At 33.0% G+C, this 25,432-nt stretch overlaps 12 protein-coding genes across 12 annotated transcripts; 7 read left to right on the top strand and 5 right to left on the bottom strand. All coding sequences in view use genetic code 12, as the record gives it.

The window, feature by feature from the left end:
• Nucleotides 1–50: 50 nt before the first annotated feature.
• CAALFM_C405800CA (uncharacterized protein) lies at nucleotides 51–416 on the bottom strand (the record flags this gene model as incomplete). The annotated part of the gene is made up of 1 exon (XM_711481.2): nucleotides 51–416. A coding segment is annotated over one exon (366 nt), but the record flags the coding sequence as incomplete, so codon positions are not given.
• Nucleotides 417–1,088: 672 nt separating this feature from the next.
• Nucleotides 1,089–2,474, top strand: CAALFM_C405810WA (uncharacterized protein; the record flags this gene model as incomplete). Its single annotated transcript, XM_711482.2, has 1 exon — nucleotides 1,089–2,474. The coding sequence occupies one exon, from the start codon at nucleotides 1,089–1,091 to the stop codon at nucleotides 2,472–2,474; it is 1,386 nt and encodes a 461-aa protein (XP_716575.1).
• A 351-nt stretch (nucleotides 2,475–2,825) lies between these two features.
• CAALFM_C405820WA (uncharacterized protein) lies at nucleotides 2,826–3,092 on the top strand (the record flags this gene model as incomplete). Its single annotated transcript, XM_019475390.1, has 1 exon — nucleotides 2,826–3,092. One exon carries the CDS (start codon nucleotides 2,826–2,828, stop codon nucleotides 3,090–3,092), a length of 267 nt encoding a protein of 88 aa, XP_019330935.1.
• Nucleotides 3,093–3,304: 212 nt separating this feature from the next.
• Nucleotides 3,305–3,646, top strand: CAALFM_C405830WA (uncharacterized protein; the record flags this gene model as incomplete). Its single annotated transcript, XM_711483.2, has 1 exon — nucleotides 3,305–3,646. One exon carries the CDS (start codon nucleotides 3,305–3,307, stop codon nucleotides 3,644–3,646), a length of 342 nt encoding a protein of 113 aa, XP_716576.2.
• Nucleotides 3,647–3,985: 339 nt separating this feature from the next.
• FRE3 (Fre3p) lies at nucleotides 3,986–6,169 on the top strand (the record flags this gene model as incomplete). The annotated part of the gene is made up of 1 exon (XM_711485.2): nucleotides 3,986–6,169. The coding sequence occupies one exon, from the start codon at nucleotides 3,986–3,988 to the stop codon at nucleotides 6,167–6,169; it is 2,184 nt and encodes a 727-aa protein (XP_716578.2).
• Nucleotides 6,170–6,452: 283 nt separating this feature from the next.
• Nucleotides 6,453–7,691, bottom strand: CAALFM_C405850CA (uncharacterized protein; the record flags this gene model as incomplete). Its single annotated transcript, XM_711487.2, has 1 exon — nucleotides 6,453–7,691. The coding sequence occupies one exon, from the start codon at nucleotides 7,689–7,691 to the stop codon at nucleotides 6,453–6,455; it is 1,239 nt and encodes a 412-aa protein (XP_716580.2).
• An 826-nt stretch (nucleotides 7,692–8,517) lies between these two features.
• Nucleotides 8,518–8,910, top strand: CAALFM_C405860WA (tubulin-binding prefolding complex subunit; the record flags this gene model as incomplete). Its single annotated transcript, XM_711488.2, has 1 exon — nucleotides 8,518–8,910. The coding sequence occupies one exon, from the start codon at nucleotides 8,518–8,520 to the stop codon at nucleotides 8,908–8,910; it is 393 nt and encodes a 130-aa protein (XP_716581.1).
• Nucleotides 8,911–9,457: 547 nt separating this feature from the next.
• Nucleotides 9,458–11,149, bottom strand: CAALFM_C405870CA (uncharacterized protein; the record flags this gene model as incomplete). Its single annotated transcript, XM_711489.2, has 1 exon — nucleotides 9,458–11,149. One exon carries the CDS (start codon nucleotides 11,147–11,149, stop codon nucleotides 9,458–9,460), a length of 1,692 nt encoding a protein of 563 aa, XP_716582.2.
• Nucleotides 11,150–14,607: 3,458 nt separating this feature from the next.
• On the top strand, nucleotides 14,608–16,674 carry GAT1 (Gat1p; the record flags this gene model as incomplete). Its single annotated transcript, XM_711490.1, has 1 exon — nucleotides 14,608–16,674. One exon carries the CDS (start codon nucleotides 14,608–14,610, stop codon nucleotides 16,672–16,674), a length of 2,067 nt encoding a protein of 688 aa, XP_716583.1.
• Nucleotides 16,675–17,144: 470 nt separating this feature from the next.
• On the top strand, nucleotides 17,145–17,651 carry CAALFM_C405890WA (uncharacterized protein; the record flags this gene model as incomplete). Its single annotated transcript, XM_711491.1, has 1 exon — nucleotides 17,145–17,651. The coding sequence occupies one exon, from the start codon at nucleotides 17,145–17,147 to the stop codon at nucleotides 17,649–17,651; it is 507 nt and encodes a 168-aa protein (XP_716584.1).
• Nucleotides 17,652–17,880: 229 nt separating this feature from the next.
• On the bottom strand, nucleotides 17,881–19,059 carry CAALFM_C405900CA (uncharacterized protein; the record flags this gene model as incomplete). The annotated part of the gene is made up of 1 exon (XM_711492.2): nucleotides 17,881–19,059. The coding sequence occupies one exon, from the start codon at nucleotides 19,057–19,059 to the stop codon at nucleotides 17,881–17,883; it is 1,179 nt and encodes a 392-aa protein (XP_716585.2).
• Nucleotides 19,060–21,919: 2,860 nt separating this feature from the next.
• VPS11 (tethering complex subunit) lies at nucleotides 21,920–25,222 on the bottom strand (the record flags this gene model as incomplete). The annotated part of the gene is made up of 1 exon (XM_706758.1): nucleotides 21,920–25,222. One exon carries the CDS (start codon nucleotides 25,220–25,222, stop codon nucleotides 21,920–21,922), a length of 3,303 nt encoding a protein of 1,100 aa, XP_711851.1.
• Nucleotides 25,223–25,432: the final 210 nt, after the last annotated feature.

Here is a 25,432-nt window from a genome sequence, read left to right on the forward strand (position 1 = left end):
TTGCCGTTACCATTTCACCCAGGTACATCACTCTTTTTGGTGGGACCTTGTCCCCTTTCAATTTTACCACCGAAATACGCATTCACCATTGGAGTGGTGAATGTTTGTAAGGTGGCTTTTTTCGGAAGTTGGGTTGCAAGTATAACATCCTTCTCTTGAAGGAATTCAGATTTAAAAATGTATTCACATTGTTTGACATGGCCCCAAGGAACTCTTAATGAAGCCACATACATTGGTTCCTCTTTTGTCTCAATCGAAATTGAGAAATTTTTTCCTTTGATTGAAACAACAAGTTGTTCCAATTCATTCGTTAATATTGTTTTCCAATATTCATAATTTTTGGAGAACGTATCCTCTTGTGTAAAAGGAATAAACGTAATTCTAAAATCTTCATCAATCGTGTAGAAATTATACATCTCTTAATTTTTTAAGTTTTCTAAGTCTTCATTGTAGGACAGAATGGAATACGCACTATCCATATTATCATCTTTGTCATAGAATTCAACACCGTTTCTCTGTTTACCTCTTCAGTACTAACTTCAAGTAAGATTGCCACATTAAATATTTCTCAAAACTAGGGCCCACATTTTTGTTGTTGTTTTTCTTGACTAACTTATTTAATTTAACTGGAAGTTCAGCTCTTTCCATTCTAGTTTCTTTGGGATTCTTATAATAAATATCTTCTGCTGACTTTACAGAACCTAAGCTATGACTTGATATTTTGATGTGAAATTTTGTACGACGTCTAGAGATGATGGGTCATCATCTAAAGAAGGACCGTAGAGAATGAAATCACTATCAAACAATTATTTAGGGTGTGTCAGATTTTTTGTGTGCGTTTGTTTTTTTGCTGCTCCTCGTTTGTCGGATAAGCCCCGTGACGCCTCTAAAGACAAGGGCCGAGCAATCCTTATTTTCCGTGATGAGATTCTTTGCCGGTGCCAATAAAAGTAAATAAAACAATTGTTATATAAACTGGGAAAAAAAAGGCAAAGAAAAAACCATCGTTGGTATTTTTAGTTCAACACTTACAAACCCCATACAGTTCATCTCTTCACATCCCACATCTAGCTATTAATTTTACAAAAATGGTGAAAGATACAACATATTATGATATCTTACAAGTTGAGGTGACAGCAACTGACGTTGAATTGAAAAAAGCTTATAGAAAGCAAGCTATCAAATTGCACCCTGATAAAAATGCCAATGATCCTAAAGCTGCTGAAAAATTTCAAGAATTGGGCGAAGCGTACGGTATTTTACTGAATCCTGAAAGTAGAAAGATATATGATGAGTTTGGGGTTGAAGGAATGAAGGAAAATCCAACCATGCAACAAGCTGCCGATATAGATCCTGCGGAATTTTTCAATATGATTTTTGGTGGTGATTCATTCAAGCAATGGATCGGAGAATTGAGTATGTTGAACGATATGTCGAGAATGGGGGAGATTATTACTGAAGATGAAGTAGAATTAGATAATGTTGAAGAGGAAAGTAAACTGGGAAAACAGCATGGAGCTACTGATTCATTGAATGAGTCTGTTCAAACATTGACAATTTCTGATAACAACAACAACAATAATACTAAGGTATCCAGCAGCAACAATAAACCAACATCAAACTTAACTTCAGAAGAAATCAAAAAATTGAAGAAACAAAAGATCAATGAACAACAAAGAGAACAAATGTTAAAGTACCAAGAAGAAGCTAAACAAGCTAAGTTGAAACGTATAGATGATTTAACAAGTGCATTGTTAAAAAGAATTGAGAACTATCAATTGTCTAAAAACAATAAGGAAGCATTGGACAGTTTCACAAGAAAATTACAAACAGAATTTGAGGATATGAAAATTGAAAGTTTTGGGATTCAATTGTTGCATTTGATTGGTAAAATCTATATTGACAAAGCCAATGCTACTATTCATGCATCAAAAACTTTTGGTGTATCAAAAATTTTCACTTCGGTTAAATCAAAGACAGAAACAGTCAAAAATGGTTATTCAATTTTGAAAACCGCAGTTGATGCTCAGTTATCAATTGAACAGATGGTTAAGGAACAAGAACAATTTTTATTAGCACAGGAAGAAGGACACCAGCCAACTCAAGAGGAATTGGTAAAACAAGCAGAAATGGAAAGAATCATCACCGGTAAATTCTTAGCTACTGCATGGGCAACTACAAAGTTTGAAGTCACCGATATCTTGCGTAAAGTTTGTCATAATGTATTGCGTGATAAAACCATTTCCAAGAAGGAACGAGTTGCTAGAGCAGAAGCATTGTTGTATATCGGTAAAGAGATGTCGAAAGTTGAAAGGTCCCCTGAAGAGGAAGAAGAAGCAAGAATATTTGAGGAAATGATGGCAGAGGCTCAAGCCAAGAAATCTTCCAAAAAGCAAAAATCAATGAATAACAAGGAGTTAGAAGAATATATGAAGAAAATGGCTGCTGAGAATGCTGAAGCAGAGGAAAATTGATCTATCATTGTGGTCGGTTATATTTATTCATATGCAAAGATATATTTATAGAGTTGTGACAGTATGTTTCCATTTTTTTTTTTGACCCTGTCTCGATAGTTATATAGTAATATATCCATCTTTAATTGTTTAGTGAAATAGCTGTAGGAATGACTATGGTGAAGTATTGGAGATATTAGTCGTGCGAGGAACTCCAAAATCACCAAAAATTCTGAAATCTAAGGGAAAAAAAATACACTCAAAAAAAGAGAATGGCGATTACTAATGAGTACTACCGTTGTTGCATCGTCTTTTGCTTAGAACATTCTACTTATCGAAACATATAAACAATAGCAAGTAACTATAATCATAATGGCGAATTCAAAACAAATTTTACTGTTATACAAACAATTATTAGAAAAAGCATACAAGTTTGATAACTACAACTTCAAGGAATATTCCAAGAGAAAAATCGTTGAAACATTTAAGGCTAACAAATCCCTAACGAACGAAAATGAAATAAACCAGTTTTATAACGAAGGTATAAATCAATTGGCATTATTGTATAGACAAACGACCATTTCCCAGTTGTACACTTTTGACAAATTGGTGGTTGAACCATTAAAGAAACATCAATAATGATTGTTGTGGACGTTTGTACCTTAGATTTGTTTCCTCAGTTTTCAAATAAGATAGCTTGTATATATTAATACAGATTTGGTAATTATAATTTGCTTATTTTGGTGTAGCAATCATTTAAAGAGTATATCTTGTTGAATTGTTGTAGTTGTCAACTCTACTTGGGATTAGCGAATAATAAATCAGAGAGATGTGCTTATCAGGCGAGTTTCATGAATTTCAGAACTATTCCTCCAATTCTACTAATGGAACTAAATAATATGTTTAGTAATATAAGATGGAGTATTGGCCCAGCATTTCGGTTTAATACACATTCCATTACAGAGAACAATGTGTCTCGCACAAGAATTGCGTCGATCTCTGAGCAAAAAAAAACGTTTCGATTTCCTTTTTGGGGCAACGCCTCCTCCTCCAACCTCCATTTTCTCAGCCACCAGAAAAAAAAAAAGAGGGACTACTACTTTTGCCGCCACTTGTTATCAACGTATCAATCATCACAATATGATCCGCGTAAAAGCAAGTCAAAATATTCTTTTTGCACCATTTTTTGTTGACACTAACAAAGAGATGCAATTACAATTAGATATTGTATTACGAAAATATGAATTTGAAACTTTGTTGATCTCTAAATAATGATTGACACTTCAAAACTATTGTTCATTCTTGTTATTATCGGGTTTTTACTTCTGTTTCGGTGTTTCCCGTTTCTCGATGGTTTTTTTTTTTGTTTTGGATTTCCATTACAACTGTATAAATGTCTTGTCATTTCCTCAAAAAGTATTCACTATATCACGATGGTTTGATACCTTTTATTTTTTTTTTAATCTGTTTTATCTAATTTATTAGCCAGTTGACTTTAAATTGCATTCATTACACAGCTTTCTGCATAAACTATGTTGGTATCAATTTTTTTGTTAGTCTTTGGACTTGCTTCAACAGTTTTATCTTCATCAAATCCATACCGATACACCCCACTAGATATTGCACAGTATTCATGTGATGCCTGGATAAGTAACCATAAGCCAGTGTGTTTACCTCCTGTGGCTTGGGGAGGACATAATTATGATTGCTATTGTAACTCCAATCCTGCTTTTGCTACCATTATGGATTGTTTTATCAATGGGTACAACAATGATTCTGTTATTATCAATGAATTTGCTCAGACTTGTAACATGACATTTGAATCGATGTTTATTAAGTACTATTTAACTTTGAATTTCAACTCAACATTATTAAGAAATTTGTCATTAGCAAAAAGATGGGGAAACACTTTAACCGAAGATGATCTTGTCAAAACACCAATTTTATACAATTATACCAATGGCTCTTTTGCAGTTTATAAAGATGTTTATAAGTTGTATTATTTAAACACAAATAGATCAATAACTTATGGAGGTATATTATTGGCATACTGGGCTGTTATCTTGGTACTTGCAATCATAGTAAACTTGGTCTTGAAAATGTACTTGGGTTGTATGATTAATGCATTCATTGGTAAAGTTGTCAATGTTTACAGAAAACATATTGGATTAACAGCAACATTTTCCAAATCAAAATCAAAAGAAGTCAGCATTATGGGTTGGTTCTTGCTTGGGACAATTCCATCAAGATTAGAATCCATCATTTTAGGGGGGTTTTTTGTTGTCACAATTGCAGTTTGTGCAGTCAATATTCACCACATACCCAATAACCCCAAAGAACCTATCATGGCTGAGGAGTTATGTGATTTGATAGCAACAAGAACAGGTATAGTCACATTATATTTAGTGCCGTTGTTAGTGTTGTTTGCCGGCCGTAACAATTTTATGCAATGGTTAACTGGTTGGAAGTTCTCTACCTATATGATGTATCATAGATGGATTTCTCGTGTGTGCCTTGCCTTGGTGTTTATTCATGGTGTCACTTATACGGTCGTCGATAAACTAAACGGAACATATGCAACTAACATGAAGACCAATAACGTGATTTGGGGTATTGTTGCATGTGTTTGTGGTGGATTCATTACCTTTTTTGGAATGTTGATATTTAGACGGAATTATTATGAATTCTTCTACATTTTCCATCTTTTGTTGGTAGTATTCTTTATTGTTGGAGGTGTTAGACATGTTGTTGGCTTGGGATATGCAAATTACTTGTGGGCTTCGATTGCTGTGTGGGTTTTTGATAGAGTTCTTCGTCTCTTCAAATTGGCATCGTTTGGGGTTAAAACTGCACATATTGCCTTGTTGGCAAATGAAACCATTAAAGTCACCATACCTAAGCCTAAAAGATGGAGACCAAAGCCAGGTGGACATGCTTTTGTTCATTTTCTCACACCATCCACATTTTGGCAATCTCATCCATTTTCGTTTGTCATTGGTGGTAATGATGATGAAGAAATTATGTTTTACATTAAAGTGAAAGATGGTATAACGAAAACATTGTATAATCGTTTGAGCCAATGTCCTGGTAAAATCTCAACGATACCCGTTATGGTCGAAGGACCTTATGGTGGAAATAGCCCTGGTCAAAGATGCAGACATTTAGTTTATGTTGCTGGTGGTAATGGTATTCCTGGTCTTTATTCTGAATGTATTGACGTTGATAGAAGAGCACCAGAAAACAAAACAATTAAATTAGTTTGGGTCGTAAGAAATTGGAAATCAGTGACTTGGTTTGCTGATGAATTGAAAAGGTTGGAAAGTACACGAGTACAGGCCATGGTATTTGTAACCAGACCGGATGATTTGAGTGGGTTTGATTCGTCTAGTAACAAGGCCCTTAAACAACCATATCAGTATGAAAAGGAATCAGTTGAAAAAATAGAAACAAAATCAGTCGATTTATCGATTTATTCACATCCAAACTCAATAGTCGAGAACTTGCGACAGGAATTGTCACACGTTGAATTCATTGAAGGCAAACCTAGTATGGATGCTATGGTGCAATACGAAACAGAAAAAGCTGATATGTCGTTGGCTTTTATAACTTGTGGACACCCGATGATGGTTGATGAATTGAGAGTTGCAGTAAAGAAAAACTTGGACAACACTCCGCATAGAGTAGATTTTTTTGAACAACTACAAGGTTGGTCTTAGATTATTAGATTAGAATTAAAACTATTGGTGTTAGGTTTGTATTTTAGTATTTTTGTATCATAGTTTTTTAATTGACGATATGGGCACTGTCCAGAGAAAAACAGAATTGATTCTGTAAGTATTTCTTGATTGATTCTATACTTTTAACATTTGCTCTATCAATATAGGTATTATGTAAAATCTCAGAACACAAACTATACTAGAAATTTATATATAATAAATATAAAAAGAAAAAAAAACCCCCAACAACTTTATTAAATTTATCAAGCTCTTACTTTTCTTGTTAAAACCAGGGAAGTTTATCATTTCCCTCCCATATTATTTCAGATTCACGTAATTTTGCATCTTCTATAGGACTATTCATCAATATTGCTGAACGTGAAGGATTGTCGATATTGGATTGAGCATTCCATTGATTGACTAACACGTTTTTGATATGTGAACTGATTTCAGATTCCCAAATCACTATTTTTGTAGTGTTCATACCATTCAATATTGGATTTTTGATCAAGTGGGTTTTCAATAAGCTTAATAATTTAATCGCAACTTCATCTTTTGAATTCTCGTCAAAGGAAACGATTTTCAAAACAGTGACATAGTTTTCTGGTACTGATTGGTTGTTGAAATCCATTGTCCAAACTATGAACCCAGCAACCTCATTTGCAGTGTTGTATAATTTAATGCCAAACTGTTTAGGTTCTACTAATTCCAATTTTGATTTTATCGACTCGTACGATTCATTATAAAAATCAATATGCTCTTGGTTTTGCTTTGGTTCATAAAATATTTTATAGGAAATATATTTTGACCTTAAGTGAAACCAATCAATGATCTTGGAACTTGGCACCACTGTAATTCGTGATTTTCCATCCTTTAAAACTTTTGCAATTATTTCTTGTTCGTTTTGTTGGTTGTAACTTTCCATTAACAAATCAAAATGATGGTAATTAATTAAATCATACTTGATATCAAATGTGTTTGTAGCAAAGTCTTGACCCTCTGTCAATGGAATATTAATCAAATCAACACCTTGGGACAAAAATCCATTTTTAGAATAATATTCGCCAATTTCTGAGTATAAAAAGACAAACCCCAGTGGTCCTACCAACTCTTTTGCTTCAACTACTAATTTGTCAACCATTATTCTGGCATATCCGTTACCACGATGTTGTGGGTATGTATAAACACCACCAATACATCCACTTAAAATATCCTCTTGCTCAACCACATTCTCATGCTTGTTCAAAGTATACTTTTTACTTTTCCGGATTAATAATTCAATCGAACACAACGGGGCTTTATCGGTTTTGTTTCTTAACATAAATATCAATAACTTATTAGGGGGAGTAGTTGCCATCTTTGATTTACCCAAAACTTGTTCTCTCAAGACGTAGTCTTTGATTGACAATGCACCTTTCCATGCTTGAGCATTTTGAAGTCTAGTAAAATCTATAAGCTCTTGATCTGTCAAGTGAACCAATTCCAATTGTTCTTGGTCTGGGGAAGCAGTAGTCGATGGCATGGCTGTTTTGGTGGGTGAAAATTAAGATGTGTCTGAAAACCAAAAAAAAAAAGAAAGAAGGAATTGAAAAATTGCAAAAGCTAAATTGACTCTGTTTAAATACCCAAGATTTCAAAATTATCCGGTGGATAACAAATATAAAGCAATAAACTCAAATAGTAAACCTAAGCAAGCTTTGCAGTTCCTTACAAAGAGTGTATTCTTTTTTTAGGTGCAACCAATGAGTTTTAAGCTATTATTCCAGTTGCATTTTATTTTAAGATTTATTATCTTTGACTGAGGGGGGGGGGGGAAGTGCTGCCGCCCACTGCTGAGAATGTGATTGCTTCCACTAATGTTAACCCATCGCGAAAGAATGGATTCAAGATGTCGCGTAATTCTCAATTCGGAAAGTTATCCGACAACCTGAAGTTTGGTCATAACCATAGAAAGCTTTCATATCAGTCTCTGGCTATCCACTGTTTTTAGTCTGATTGCAGCTTCACAATAAATGGCATCTCACTAAAACTCCTGTGCTATCTTTATTGACATGGCTCATTTCTCCGCCACACCAAGCACATTTCAGACCTTATGGCATTTGAATAATTGAGAATTTTACAGTTAATGTAGTAAAACAGGTGGGGTCAGCAAGCAAACTAGATGCATGACTCTACGTTTTAACTGTGTTTCTTTTTGCAGCAATACTTACTACCACAATGTACATGGTCAATGCTTACTTACAAAATTGATTGTTGTAGAAATACACCAAGAAATTTACGCACACTCAAATAGAGCAAAAAAAAAAAATTTGATTCAATTTCCATCCAACAACAACCTTACCACAATCATGGAGTTGCTACCATCAGGACAAGCCAACACTTCCACAGAGGTTACATATGAAGATCAATTAAAAATCAATAAGTTTTCCACGTTGATATCCAAGAAAGATGAACAAACCCAGCAACTATCCACATTGAAAACAGAAAAGGAATACCTTGATGATTTATCCATTGAATTAGAGTTGATCGATGATGATGAAAAAATACAATATAAAGTCGGTGATTGTTTTGTATTCTTACCTAAGGATCAAGTGTTGGAGAAAATAGAATCAGATGCTGATAGTTTGGAGGAAAAGATAAATAGTATTGAAGAATTGATTGATGGGTTTGATGAAGAATTGAAGGACTTGAAAGCTCAATTATATGACAAGTTTGGTGACAATATAAATTTGGAACGATAAGAATAAGTAGGATAAACTGAAGTAGCCCATGGAAAATCAATAGACATGTATACAGATTTTGTAGGATGCAATACGTATAAATCTAAATACTGAAAGAAAGAATTTATTCATATTCAAAAATAAGAATTCTTTTGTGGCATAGCTAATTCTGTTTCAACTTCAGACTCGATAACTATAATGTCATGATTTCAGCTTGCTGCTAAATAATCACTTTTAATTATTGGTATCTCAAAAATTCCAAAGTTCTTCGAAAACCCTTCAAATCGATGAAACCTTAAAAAAGTCTTTATTAAATAACACTATTAGTGAAAATAACAACAATTTTCATCATTTTCTGAAGGGGTCAGGAAAACCGAACCTAAGCTTTTAGAGAATTTGAACAGACTACATTTCTAATCATTTATAAACACAATACAATATAGAATACACTCATTTATCAGTACAGTTAGTAGCAAATGCATTGTTAGTAGCAAATGCATTGTTAGTAGCAAATGCATTGTTAGTAGCAAATGCATTTGTTGATTCGAAAACACAACCATTTATTTATTTATTTACTCTCTATATATTTAATCAATTCATTCAATAAATTTTCCAAACTTGAATAAAAACTGCAATAATCAACAACATCAATAAAATTGTGTCGCAAATCATACAAAATTTTCTCCTTCAATTGCAGTGTGTCCATAATATTTACTGACACTAAATCTTTTGCACCCTCAGAATTCTTTACGTCAAAAGCAATAACATCATTTACATCAAATTTTTTCAAAAGATATTCCCAGGTCATATTCGTGAGACTCAACATCCTTTTGTATTTTTCATTTTTAAACCATTTTCTGTTGATAATATACATGACACTGTTAATGAGATTTTTATAAGTGCTCAATTCTTCCGTCGTGATAAACTGGTATTTGAATTTAACGCTAATAATTATCATTAACAAAATGACCGAATCGATTGGAATGGTTCTTTTGATGAACCAGTTGAACTTCCCAAATTTGATGAAGTCATTATAGAGCAAGAAATCATTAAAGTTGTGTAAGATAGATGGTATCAAATTGTTGGCCAAATCGCCATAACTAAAATTCTCGAAATCGCCAAATTTCAATAGGGATATAGATGAATTATTAAAATTGGTAATTATATTGGCTTCTAATATCTGACCATAAGTATCTTCAAATTTACATAATGATAACGGATTTTCATTTGCCCTGATTTGCATCACCGGCTCCTTTAACCCCAATTGGACAATTTCATTTTCAATTTCATCATTATGATTATGGTTCTTTGGAGTACCAAGAAGGATTTTTTTATGCAATAGCATTAAAGCCCTATCTAGAAAACTCCAGGAATGAATTTTCACAAAATTCACAACATTTAGTAATTGGATAGGGCTGTGGTTGAGAGTATCTGCGAAAATTTGTTTCAGTTGAAAATATTTATCCATTTTCGATATATATTTCTTGATTTGTTCTTGATAGCTTAATATTGATTGTTTTAGTTGGTTGATCTGATGACAATTGATGTTGACACACAAACCGTTGTGTAAGTGATAAACGATTTCGCTCAATAGTATATCATAGCCAAACTTGATATTCATGGAAACGATTGAAACGTTTAGTTTCTTCTCGCCTCCAATGAATTCTTCTTCGTCTGGCATCAATACATTGAAATCATCACTACGACAGTTTGGTGGCAAACAAAAATTGTGGGAAGATAAAGCATCTAATCCAAATATGACCCACCACAATAATCTTCTGAATTTAATGATTTCTGGATCCTTTATTCTTAATGTTATCCATGGATCTTTATGGAAATGCAAAAATTTGGCATATCTAATAATTTGTGCCATTTCCATTGTTGATGGATTGGGTGAAGTACTTTGAATAATCACATTGCCCAATAACAAAGGAATAGTTTTTATGCCCTCGGGGAAGTTGTAGTATTTTTTACAAATCTTGAACCCCATGAGGTATTTGTGAATCTCCTGATTTAATAACAAATTGTCATATTCTTCAAATTCCGATATAGTTGAGGCATATAAAATAGGCAAATATAAGGTATAAAATTGAATGTAATTGAAGTTTGAGTCAGATGGCATTGGCTCATTTCCACCATCTCCACTATGATGACTTGATCCAGGTGACTCAACACGGGGGTTATTTAAATCTGCTGTAGTTGAATCTCTTCTAGATTTGATCTCCCAATATAATTTGTGTTGGACTAAAAATTCTTTCATATTAACCACTATTGGCAACAACAAGTGCACTGAATTGAGGTATCTATCGATTAATTCAAATGACCGATCTTTATCTGTTGGCAAATACTCTGTAATATCATTGAGTATAGTTGAATTTTCACCATAAGTATTTGTCCCATACAAGTAGTTAACTGAAGTGGCTGTATTGATGGTATATCCATTTAACGAGTTGTACAAAGTTGAGCTCTGCGGTTGAGTTTTCACAATTGAGGCTGACTCTGGTCGAGGTGGTATCTGTTGCTGCTGCTGCTGTTGTTGTTGTTGTTGCTACCAAGCAGAAGGCGGTGTTTCTATCTCCGCAGTTATTCGCACCCAATAAACACACCCCACCAAATCAATCTTTTTCGCTATAATAACCGATAACCAATTTCACACGACCTGCCACAAAAGTTTTAGGGGGAGAACAATACGGCGCAGGTTCGCATTTGTCAACGATTCCAAATTAAGAAGGTGAGAAACTTGATTCTACCACCTAATACATACAAAATGGTGAAAAATGGTCTGCGCAATCAAATCCAGGAGGTCAGATTACTGCAGGGCCTTATTATTTTGGGAGGGCTGTTCATTTAAGAGATGTTATTCAATTTTTTTGTTTTTGAAAAACTTCTTTATAGAGATCCTTTTTCTCATACAAAAACTTTTATTAAGTATGTACGCCGCACCACTCCCTTTTTGATTTCGTTGACAAATGTGAATCTGCTACTTTTTAGTGTGTAAATAACGTGCTATAATTTTAGTTTAATTTGAAATTCAAACAATGCATAATCGGAAAGATCAACAACAGGGAAACGGAAGAAAAAGAAGTGTAGCTTAAAGGGAATTCCTCTTTACAGGGTATTGAATCTTTTTTTTCTTATCCAATATAAGCTAAATCGAGTGTATAATTCAGGGCACCAAACCCGATTTTTCATGGCAAAAGAGAAGCCATTAGTACAAAAAATTAAAGACTACAGCATTTCAGGGGGAAGTAGAAAAAGATTATTGTTCTAGATTTACAATTCCAGATTGTTCATACACAAAACGATCTGTTAAACCTAAGTACAATCTTTTGAACACCTGCTATTGATATTCCTCAACATAAGAAACTTCTAGTTCAAGACTTGTACAAAATTTGCTGAAAACAGAAAATGCTTATTAAATTGGGAATTACACAATAGAATTCTTCTAAAGTTCTATTGTTCATTCAGGTAATTCATTGTTTTCTTAGACAAACCACTAAAGAATTATTGTTGCTATTCAGATACAGCTCCTACCTATATGGAATACTATTGAATAGAAAAGTTGCAACCAAAAACAGTTAAATTATATATTAGTTACTACTTGGTTCAGAACTTTAATAGAACTTGAAATTGGTTAACTGGTTAACCAAATAGCTGTTGATTCATGGCAATAAAACGTCTCAGCTACGTGTATAAAAAGTAAATATGTGCATAAGATAGCATCATGGGAAGTACAATGCATGCACAGTTTAATTGGTTACCATCGTAGTGCAAGGCATCTAGAACACATAAGAGATTCAACAATAGTCAATTCAGTATTTAATCAAGTTTTACGGTCAACGTTGCAACAGTAGCCCAAGACAACTTACATACAGACTACTTCTACAATCATTACTAAAGCTATTCCTATGGTTAGCAGCACATTTAGATATTGAAAATATCTGGTGTGTTCCAAAAACTTAACCCCTTGCTAATAAATGTAAATCACTTAACTGCAAACAGCTATGTCACGTGATTTAAGGTGGTTTTATATAGTGTTTTAGAAAATACTAATCGGCTGTAGGACTTCGACAGTAGAACACCTAGAGTTTGTATATTCTTAGAGACTTCCTCCAAAGTCCTACGTAGGTCAGTAAGTATCTTATATGAATTGACAAGAATGCTATTAGTAACCGTTTTGTTATAGTATAATTTAATACTAGTATTGTAATTCTTTCCGCATATTTATCATCGACGAATCAAATCAAAGGAAACTGCGGTTTTGACATCCCGTTAAACATATAATCTGCAAATAATAAACCAGAAAAAGCTCAGTGAAATTATTGCTTGACACATAGTAATCAAGAGTAATAATATTTGTTTGTTATTATGAGAGTTTAATTTGGGTTCGGTACATGGTACACTACCCAATTCTTATCAGCAGACGATAAGTGAATATCTCGTTTTTATCGCACCAATCAAATCCAATCATTTTTGACATATCACGTGCAAAGTATCCAATTAATTATTATTGACATGTTTGTTACTTCTTTTTTCCGGTTCACAATTTTTCAGGCCGCCACCACTACCGCCAACCACTTTCTTTTGTTATAAGATGTACGACATTTTATTAAGTAGACGAAAAATCCCGGAAAACATTTGTTATAATATGCGGAAAAATGTTTACCCTGTGATATTTCTTTTCCTTTGGTTTGCTATGAATATAGGTGATTGTAGTTGTATTGGTTGATTGGCTAATTTCATTAGTAGGATATTGTTCAACCGGAAATAGGGAGGCGACGCCGAGTGTGAGTGGCTCAGAAATGTAAACAAATGTTGCGAAAATGAGATTTCCCGTTACAACTATGCCAGGCTTTCGTCGTAGTTTTTGTTATTCTACGAACTATTCTCAATCTCAAGTTCGATCATTTGATGTAATCGAAACACTGGTTGTTAGAGAAGAAGTGACATGGTAGACACAGTCGTATGAAACTTGACTCCATAGTCGATAAATTTTATTTTTTGTGTGTCTCTTGTTGACCACAATCAGTACAACTGGAACAAAGAAAAAAAATGTCACCGAGGCTGCTCTTTCTTTCAACATTTCATCAATTGTTTCAACATCAATTCAATTCGATTTTAAAAGGTTTTTTTTTCCCTTTTTTTCTCTTTTTCTTTTATAATATATTTGTTTTTATATTATTTCGTTATCTATTTCATTTCGTTCCTAGGTAGTATTCAAGCTTCATTAGTGGTCTTGAGTTAAAAATAAAGTAAATATAAAACAATAGAATCCAATAACAATAACGACCCTCCCAATCAGCATTCAAGTTCAAGTCTCTGATTTTAGGTTTTTTAGCTTATCCGACAACAGCAAGAATAACAAGTATTCCTAATAATAGCCGTGAGACAGTCAAGAAAGAATATCCAAAACTCCAATAGAATATATTTTAACAACTATTTTCTTTTTTTTTTTGACTTCATATAGTGTTCATATCCCCTTGACACACATAGTATTCCAGTGACCACATATTACAAATGACAATGAATTTTAATCAAACAGGTAAATATCAATCTCCATATGTTAAATCGCCATCATCAACCACGTCAACCTTCCCACCAGCAACAAAATCAAACAAACAATAACTGCTACCATTGCAGCTTAACTCGTTCACAGCCACTACACCCTTATCACAAGTGATAAGTAAAGAGCAAGATCATATTGAAAATGTATGGAAAATGTACTACCGTGCTCGTCACTCATTGCCTTATCAAAAAAGAATGGAGAACTTGACTTGGAGGATGATGTATATTAACAACAAATCGATTTTCACTAATACTAACAATGCACCTAAAGAGATTTTTGAACAAAGTTTGGATCCTGAAATTGATGATTTTGATTATGTGGCACATATAAAAAAGATTGGTCAATTTAATCAGCAAAAAACACAACAACAACAAGATCATTTGCAATCAAATTTAGACAATCACAATAGTATATTTGCTGATAACACTGGTTTTTCTAACAACAATGACAGAGGTAGTTCAGGTGGTGGTATGACTTCCATAAGTAGTTTACTGAAGAAAAGACCAGCTCCATTTTCGCCAATGATTCAACCAGAAAAGACGACAATCATCCCCACTGCCACTAATACAATGTCCCAATTATCACAACAATTAAATGAATTCAATAAATTTAACCACCCCAGTCAAACATCCAATTTTAATGACGTTAATCATCATATGGAAATTTCAACGTCCCATATAGCCCCTACTTCTTCGGCTTTTGAGTTTTCCTTAGATCCATTGGCATTTGAAGGTCCAAATCAAAATTTCCAACCTGAACCGCACCATGATTTCAACACCAACTCTTTTGATTCTATGACATCATCATATGAGAGACCCTTGTTTGACGATTTTCTTCCTCGTGATCATCATAATATTCAAAGCTCAAGTGTGCCTACTTCAGCATCGTCATTTTCAACAATTGTGCCGAAAAATACCCAATTCTCAACGTCAGCATCAATAACATCGCCAACGTCAACATTTTCCAATCAAGGCAATAATAGCAGTAATTTCCACCGATTGAATTCTACTGTCAGTATAACGGCAACCCCGGGTAATTTATTACGTCAAGAATCAATGGTCAGCTTACCAGATTATGCCAACCATTTACGATCAATGTCGCAAACTCCAACTATGAATAGTAGTAATGCACCATTCTCGCATAGTTTTAATGATGGTGGTAGCTATTTTATGAATAATTTTACTGGAATCACATTACCTAGTCAACCGTCACCACAACCTATTCATTTTGATAATAAACCAAAAGATGATCATTTTAATACTTCGTTATCTGTGTCACAACAGCAACCTTCTGCCAAAAAACTGAAACGAAAATCGACCATTACAAAATCGAAAAAGAAAGCTGCAAGTCCTGAAACCACAATAACCAGTACTGGAAGCACTATTACGACGAAATCAACGAACTCAAATTCAACTGGTAAGGGAACAGCGACCGGACCAGCAGCACTGAATACTGGTGTTTCTTGTACAAATTGTGGAACAAAAACTACTCCATTATGGAGACGAAATCCCCAAGGTCAACCATTGTGTAATGCATGTGGTTTATTTTTGAAATTGCATGGGGTGGTGCGTCCATTGAGTTTGAAAACAGATGTGATCAAGAAACGTCAACGTGGTAACAATAATGGTAGTGGAAATAGCAGTGGTACAACAAACAATAGTAATAATTACAATAATAAATCAATTAGTAAAAAGAATGAGATTGATGATGGTGATGATTTAAACCCTACTTCGATAACTAATAATACGGGTTTGACAAACAATAATAATAGTAAATCTCCGGCCAAATCAAAAAAGAAATCAAATTTTGACAACAACAGTAACAGTGCTCTTAACAACTTGGATAAATCTAAATTGAAAATCAATACTAATGAGATCACAAACATTTCTGAGACCACATCGAATAGCTCATCACCAGTGATTAACTTGAATCACGGGGGAAGATCTTCTGGAGTGTTTGGTAATACCCCAGATTATTTAAATGGAATAACTTCACCCGCAGTGTCCCTTGTTAAATCTGAGATTGATAATCCTCATCAATTAAATAATAGCAATAGTAATGGAATGTTGATGACGATGCATCAGTCACTGCATCAACTGTCGCTACTGACAACGTTTGATCATGAGGTAGAATCAAATAATGAGGGTTCCAATTCTAGTGGAGTCAATACATCAACTGCTAATAATCAAGATTGGGATTGGTTAAACATGAATTATTAGTGAAAAGTCTGCAGGTTTCTTTTTGTATGTACAAAATCTTTACTTCTTCACATTCATTATAGATCCAATAAATATTTAGTAATTATGTTTATGAGAAAGTTAACGGTAAGTTTCAAATACAGATTTTATAGTCATGTTTTGTTTAAGTCACGTGAATGTAGTTACTTGCAACACAGAATATGTAGTATGAACTTGAAATTCTATAAACCGGTACTAGGTTTTTTTGGAGTGGTGATAAGTTATGGTATTTATTATAAATATTTGTATTTTTTGTTGAATACAGTAGAACACTAGGGTATTGGTTTGGTTAATTCGTTTAATCAAAGGGGTCCCCAACATTTGGTTGACAAAAAATGATCAATATCACCAAAAAAATTATCTTCAAATGTGAGTTTACTGAACATAGCAACAAAACTTTCAACGATATCCTAACCAATTCTATATAAAGTTACTTTTCCTATAATATCAAAATGTCAGATCCAACCCAATCATCAACTCCTCTGTCATCTATTAATCTCAATATCAATAAATATCCCCGAATAATCATTCAATATTGCCATCAATGTAAATGGCAAAATCGAGCAATTTGGTATTTACAAGAATTCTTACAAACTTTTGCATCATCTAGCACTCTGGAAATTAAAATTTATGATATTAGTATTCAACCAATTTTTGATTTCCCAGGAGTCTTTCAAATCATATTACAAAAGGAATCCACAAATAATAAAATGGAGACGAAAATCATTTATAGAAGAAAATTTAAAAATGAAGAGAAATATCATAATGAAAATCAAGGAGATTTCGTGTTTGATGGATTCCCTGATAGTAAATTTTTAAAGAAATTGATTAAAATGGAATTGGGGCCCGAATTATCAATTGGTCATCATTTAGAAAAATATAGCGATGATAATAAGTTATACGATGGTAACAATAACGATAAGAATGATGATTGTAAAGATTGTAAACTAGAATCGTAAGTATAGGATCTATTACGAACAGACAAAACAGAATAAAATTAAAAAAGAAAGACTAAACAAAGAACTATATAATGTAAATATACATGTAAATACTATAATGAAGTAAAAAAAAAAAACAGGAACTTCTCCTTAATTATTAAAGATTATTTGTGCAATATCAATATATACCCTTTTAGCCAGCAACAAAACTTATAATCAATTGTAGGTTTGGGTCTTGGAAGGTGGGTTCTTAGAACTGATAGTTTACTGCTTCTGGTCCAATGTCATCCCATCCATTCTCAGCAACAACATAAGGCAAAGAACTACCTAAGGTACCAAAATATAATGCATTATTAGGAAGTCCCAATAATTGCTGATACTGTTTAACAACAAATGTTGGAGAAACGTTCTTTGCTGGTATTGTTGAAGGTGAATTTCCAGAAATACTCCCACTAGAAGCAGAAGAAGAAGAGCCAGTAGTACCATTGCCTACTCTATGACCTAATGATTTCTGTTCCAAACTATGTTGTTGTTGCTGAAGGTGGTGGTATCCAAAACTATGATGTAGATTAGTTGTAGGTGTATTATCATTAATGTTATTGTTACTGTCATAGTTATTAACAAGACTTCTTGATTTAATAGCAGCAGCACTTATTGCTGCAACTATGTGCGCATTGTGATTAGTTGATGAATTCAATTCTTTGGTGATTTGTTTCCATTTATGCTTTTCACCAGCTAACAATAACTGACGTAATATCTGAATATCATTATTAGTGAATTTGGCACTAATTCGAGGATTAAGAGGAGGATTTGTAGAAGCTCCTGTTCCCGAGACTATTTGATTTTGAAATTGTGGTAGTGAAGCTGACACAGTTGGTTGTGATTGTGGTGGAGGTGCCACAAGAGGTTGTTGCTGCTGTGATTCGGGTGTACCATTGCTATGTGAAGTTATGGTACCTGCTATTGTTGTTGTAGGTGAAGCATTAGGTTGTGGGAAAGGGTAGCCTGAAGTGGGAATACCACCAACATTAACATTACTATGGTGGTGATGATTATTGTTTGTCATGAATGGAAAGTGTTGATGGGGGGGATGTGAGTAGTAATGATGTGAATTTACTTCTGGTGCTTCTGAAAATATTGAATTACTGGCGGATATACTTGAAACTGAAGATTTACCTGAATCTGTATTTGTTGTAGGTGCAGCTGATGTTGATGTCGCTGCCGCTATTGTTTTTATTGGTCCTGTCGATCCAGCAGTACCGTTATTATTATTATTATTATAAATGCTATGATGGATCAAACTAGGATTATAATAATTGCTTTTGCTGTGAGTCGCTGTGGTTGTAGTAGTGGTAGTGGTGGATGTTGGGGTGTTTGTATTTGTATTTGCAGCAGTAGCAGAAGTAGTAGAAGTAATGTTTTCTGACATTATGTAAAAAAAAAAACGACTAAAATAATAAAAGTTAAACTGAAAATGAAAATGAAAATGAAATAAAATAAAGTAAAAATCGAAAATTTGGGAATTGGAGTGGTGAATTGAAGGGAAAGATGGAATGATTAAATTTGAAAATGTAAGAAGGTGAATTAATGCAAAATGAGGCAAAATGAAGCAGAATTCTCGGTGTTTTCCTTTTGTTCCTCTTCAAAGAAAACTACTATACTGTGGGTTTGTGTGGGATTATGTGTGTCTATGTAGTGACGAACAAACTAACCTCCTTATTAGTCTCGGCAATTATTATATTTCAATGTAAATATGTGGAATCTTGATATTAGTATCAACCAATAAACTGATTTGATTCAAAGATAAATCTCCTTCTTTTTTTGAAAATGATTATTATTATTATTTCAATCTTTAAAAGAAAATAAAAGAAAGGTTAGAGGCAAAAAAATTTTTCATGAACACACAAGGGGGAAAGAGGTTTGGGTTATATAAATAAATGAAAAAGTTATGAGCCATTGATTGATTACTAGGAATGATTTACTAGTCATTTCTACTCATAGTTTATTTCCCAATTCTCCTTCAGGTTTTTTTTTTTGGTGGCTTTTTGTGCATATTTCCTTGCCACCTCTTCCAAGGCGTATAAATTAACTTACTATTTTTACTTCTAAATAATCAGTTGATAACCATTTCAGTTGGAATTTTAGCTACAAACCATCATATAGGAGAAATATACATTCAGGAAGGAGAATGGTTAACCGAGTATTTCCCTATACAGAGCGCAAGGCGCAAACACGTTAATAGTGTAACAAAACTGGGGCCTGGAAAAATAATAATTGTGTTTATGTGTAAAGTTTTTTTCTACTTTAGTTTTGTCATATTTCCGGCGTATTGCGGTGTGTATATATATTACACTGAAATGATCGCCTTTCATTTTTAGTTTTCTCTTTATTTGCTTACTAATTGTGGTGCTTCTATTAGTAGTAGATATATCGATTCATCTACTTTAGGGCGAGTATGTGTATATAAGAACTGGCATGATGGTGTGAACAACATGTTGGGTTATTTAATCTACTTCCTTTTTCGTGACCTATTACGAAATTTTTGTGTCGCGTGCTCTATGTTTTGGGATTGTGTATATTTTTTATCTACCAACTGACCTTTTAAAGTGGCTTAAATATCAAGATGCCTCTCTCCACCATATTATTTAGTATTACGGCGAAGAACAAAAGCAAAGACCAAGAAATATTGTTACATGTACATTTTTGTTTACGTGTCAGGCGATTTGCTGAAAGTGTTGATTAAGGTCTTCTATGGTCCGTTTGATTAATAAACGAGCTGCTGCTACGGAGGTGATCAAAGAAGTTACACAGAACTTAGTGATAAAACTTATTTTCTTTGTTCTACATCTTCTTATTGTTGATAAAAGAAGCGAACTCTTATTGATTAAAGAAACTTTCCTTTGAGTGTGTCATTTTCTAGCATTTCCGTATTGTTATTCGAACTTCACACACTTTCACCAATAACACACAAACACGGGTATATATATTGTTAAAATGAGCGAATTTCTGACTGACTAATGGATAAAATAATACCCAGTATCACAAACTGTAGAACCCTCCACAAGTCAGAGCATTAGTCTCTTAATTAGCCATCGTTTTAATGAGACAACGTGGTCCCCTTTTTTTATTATTAATCAAATGTAGACATCCACCTCCCACCTCAATTAACGAACAAAAGAGTACCATATGTAGTGGAAATGCAAAGCAATTAAAATGAACTAAAACATTAAGGCAAATGTTCAAGTGGATTCACTTAATTTCCTGTGAACTGTTAGTACTTCAATACAGAAACAAATGAAACAGCAATAAGTATACAAACCAAGAGAACAAGCGCAGAGAGTGGGGTTAGTTGTTTCACTTATTATTAATAAATTTATTATTTGCTTTCTTTGAACGTGAATAAATCTGTACACCATATGACGAAAGAATTATTATCAAGCACGGTTGCTAATATATTGCACTATAACCGACGTTGACAACAAAAAAAAAAATTTATACGGATATATGACAGCTTATTGATGCATGCCTAGAACCGGGTACAATATGTTGATAACAAAATGCAAAAGTGTGTGTGTATATTATTGTAGTTGTTGAACGTTGTAGATTTTGTGGGAACTTGAGTCTTTATAGGGTTTTTCGAAATGTTGTTACAAAGGAAGTCCGTCCATTTTCCATGTTGATTAAGATTTTCAAAGTGATATTTCTTAATTAGACTAAAAAATACAAAATCGCCGTAAATACGGAGGGACTCTAAAACCATTCGACTAGTAATGATAATGAACTGAGCACGTTGTTACTGAGGACTAAATTTTATTTTATTCTCCAAATAGGGGCCAGCAAATTTTGCAGTATTTTTGTGTATTAGAGAAGTGTGATTCAACATGACTCAAAGTACTTTTGAACAATAGATATAAATAAGAAGGTTAATCCGAATGAAAAATATATATCACTGCATGAGAACACCAAGATCTGACGGATGTATTAGTCCGACATAGATATGTGGTAGTGTTATTTTTCTAGAAATAGACGAGTAATCAAGTTTGATCAGTAGTACAAAACATAAAAGAGTGAAGAGTAATGTAAGATTGGGAGTCCCCCCACTCCAAATTATTAGTCGACTTCCTAAGCAGTGGAAAGAACTAGCACCCAGTAGGTGGTGGAAGTGGCAACGCTTATCAAATGTTATACGGATATTATCTACAGTAGACCAGTCAATCTCTGAATGGTTATACATTTAACCTATAATAGACGTTGCAATAATCATAGTATCATCTATTAATAACCTAAGGCTATTGATCTTCCATTACACCTTTACCAATATAATCAGAAACAAATTTAAATTTATCATTACTAGAATGCAATGAATTAATGAAAACATCAAAATTCTCTTTATTCTGATTAGCAGCATCTCCAAGTTTATATTGATTCAATTTAGCATTTTTGATATCATTGAATTTATGAATACATATTGGACAAGTGAATTTATCATCATCGTTATGGTTAATAACAGCGTTATTATTTGGATTCAACATTGACGTTGACATTGATGTTGGAGTTGACAGTGTCAGTGATTCGGTTGAAGTGGCAATTAAATTAGTCGATAAACATTTCTGATGGAATGAATGTTTACATTTGAAGTGAATCACGGGGAAATCCAATTTCAAATTACATCCAGAACACTTATTATTCTGAATGACAAATGGTTTCGACAATTCAGATAATTTAAAAGAATTTTTCGTTGATTCTTGTTCGTATTTCTCAATCAATTTAGTATTATTGGAAATTTCTTTAGTTTGTTGTTGGAAATAATCAATAAAATAATCTTTAACTAATCCTAATGTAATAAATTCATTATCAGGGTTTTCTGTTAATATATCAACCAATTCAATGGGAGTTAATAATTTATAAATTTTGATTTGTTCAAGTATTACTTGGATATCTTCATATTTAATCTGATCAAATATGGTTTTCGATGAAATTATAAATTTGAGCATTAGTTCATATAATTGAGGTTTGGTGTCACCGTATTTTTCTAAAATTTCAAAACATCCTTCCACATCTTGGTTCAATTGACAACTCATAAACAAATCTATTTCATTCCCACTTTTCTCTTGAGCAATCACTTCACCAGGTTTGAAATTATAAATATGACTCAACAATAACAATGCTTGATTATCTAATAACTGGTTATAATCTCGTGTTAATGTTTCGGCTTTATCTAACCATTCCTTGTCGCCAGTAGATTTATTCAATGACAAGTATATCTCTAATAATGTTAATAGAGTTTCCCGTTTATCAACAATATTACCATCATATTTATTGAATGCTTCGAGACTCGCCTCAAGAAAAATCACAAATTCCTTAGGGTGGTTAGTAAAGCTGGCATAAATCAAGTTCGGTTTGGGTGGCAAATACGTCGGTTCTTTGTTTGATAATAATGTTGGGTTCTCTTGACTAGTTTTACTTTCGGTATAGTTATCACTATTGTCAGTTTCCTCCAGTTGTAAAGATAAATAATTTAAAAATGCTCTATAATTAGATATATCAACTGACTTTTCTCTTTCCAGTGATTCCTTTTCGGGATTTTTCTGGGGTTGGTTCATGGTGGAAGTATTTCCATTGTTAGACACATCAAAAACATATTTGGCATTGGGTTTATTAGGTTGATATTTACCAGTAAACACATTAATCAATAATTCGGTAGTTTCAAGCGGGCATGAATCCAATAAGTTTGTTGAATGATCGATTAAAATCAATAACAAATCATCAATGGTTAATGTCTTCATATAGTTCAATGCCAATTTCGGTTTATGAAGATCATTCAATTGAATATCGACAATTAAATTGGGTTGATTTAATTTATAAAGTAATTTTAACACTTGATCATAAAATCCACATTCTTTAAATAAATTAATAATTAATTCATAATTCAATTCTTGCAAATTTTCAATTGATAAATCCAATTCATCGATAAATTCATTTAGATTGTCAATCTTCTTTAACTTACAATAGCAACATAATAATAAAGTAATATGATCAATATTAGCAAGTGATTTTTCATATAATCGAATCAAAAACTTTGTTAAATTAGATATATTTGTAGCTTCTTTGAATTTAGTAATTATATTGATAATGAATTCATCGATATCTTCTTCTTCTTCAACTTCAGTTTGATTATCCTGGCGATTATTTCTCTGTTTCTGTTCTACTATCTTGCCACTCTTTTTAAACAATTCAAGGCATTTTATATACACATCTATTGCCTCGTCAAATTTATTCTGATCATATAAATAATCACCATGTAATATTTGAATTCTTAATAATGTTTCATTAGGTAATTTATATTGTTGGCCCAAATTGAATGCAACGGAAAACAATTCTCTTTGTAGAACAATTTCAATTTGTTGGTTGATTGATTTTTCATTGATTTTATACAATACTCCATCGGTAGTCAATAGCAAGAATGTTCCATTTGATAAACTAAATGCATGAGAAATTGAACTGTCAGAAATAAGTAGATTAAACGAAATATGGTTGTTGACTAAATCCAAAATAACTATTCTCGACATTAATGATTTATCAATGCCATGATCGGTTTCAGATACTCCCGCTTTATTTCTTTCTTCGGGACTAACAATCAATAAATATTGTTTGCATTTGATAATTCTTGATTTAGCGAGTTTGAAATTAATTGTCAGTATTTTAGTGAAACAATCATAGAATTGTATTGAATCATTTAATCCAACAATTAAATTTTGATTTGATTCGTCAATATCAGTACAATTCAAATTGGCTCCATATTTATTGGATAATATTTTTAAAGGTTTTTCATGATTTCTCCCCGTTGTCGCTACCGTTAACAATTTTTCAGTGGTAGTTACATATAATACTTGTTCAGTTTCATTAAATTGTACTCCGGTTATTGGATCATTGTTACCACTATTATAAATTAATCTTTGTTTAGCCCCTCGATCTCGTAATAAATCCCCTCGCACAAGAATAACTTTACCATTAGTGTAACCAATGGCAAGACATGTTAAATCATAATTGAATTTAAAACAACTGATTGGATATGAATTATCTCCGATTCCTGTTGTACCACTACTATGATCGTTGACTAACACTTGTGTTTGAAATTCAAATCTATATTCTGATTGATCTAATTTGGAGTTTTTACTGCTGTCATTGTTTTCATTATTGGCCAAGTTTAATAATTTTGAAATATCCCATAGTTTGATAATACTGGGCATTCCTTGCTTTTCTGCCAATGTGACAAACAAATTATTTGAATTATGAATAGGTTCAATAAATGTGATTCTATAGTCGATATTATAAGCATCAAATGTCAATTGACAAGTCAAATCGGATAAATTGATTAGTTTGATTGTGCAATGATTAATGGCGATAATTAAATAACTAGTGGTAGTGGCTGTAATACAACTCAATGTTGGGTCAGAGTACAATGCATGGGAAGAGTGATAGTTGGGATCTCGTATTGGTGTATAATCAAACAATTGGAACTGTCTCCATGATGATAATGATAATAGAGGAGATGATATTGTCCTCGAAGGAGAATATGTAGGTGAAGACATTTTTTAGGTGGTGTAATGAATGTAATTGGCTGGAATTGGTAAGCGTCTGTGTACAAATGAAAACTAAGAGATGTGGCACTGAATTGTTGTTATTAACCTTTTCAGTTATATATGTTATGCAATATAATTAGAATATGCCAGTATTTGTGATTGATGACAAAATTGACTAAAGAATATGGGTTATGGAATTCTGTTTGCCAGTTGAAGTTG

Source organism: Candida albicans, chromosome 4 (assembly GCF_000182965.3).
Source record: "Candida albicans SC5314 chromosome 4, complete sequence".
NCBI lineage: Eukaryota > Fungi > Ascomycota > Pichiomycetes > Serinales > Debaryomycetaceae > Candida > Candida albicans.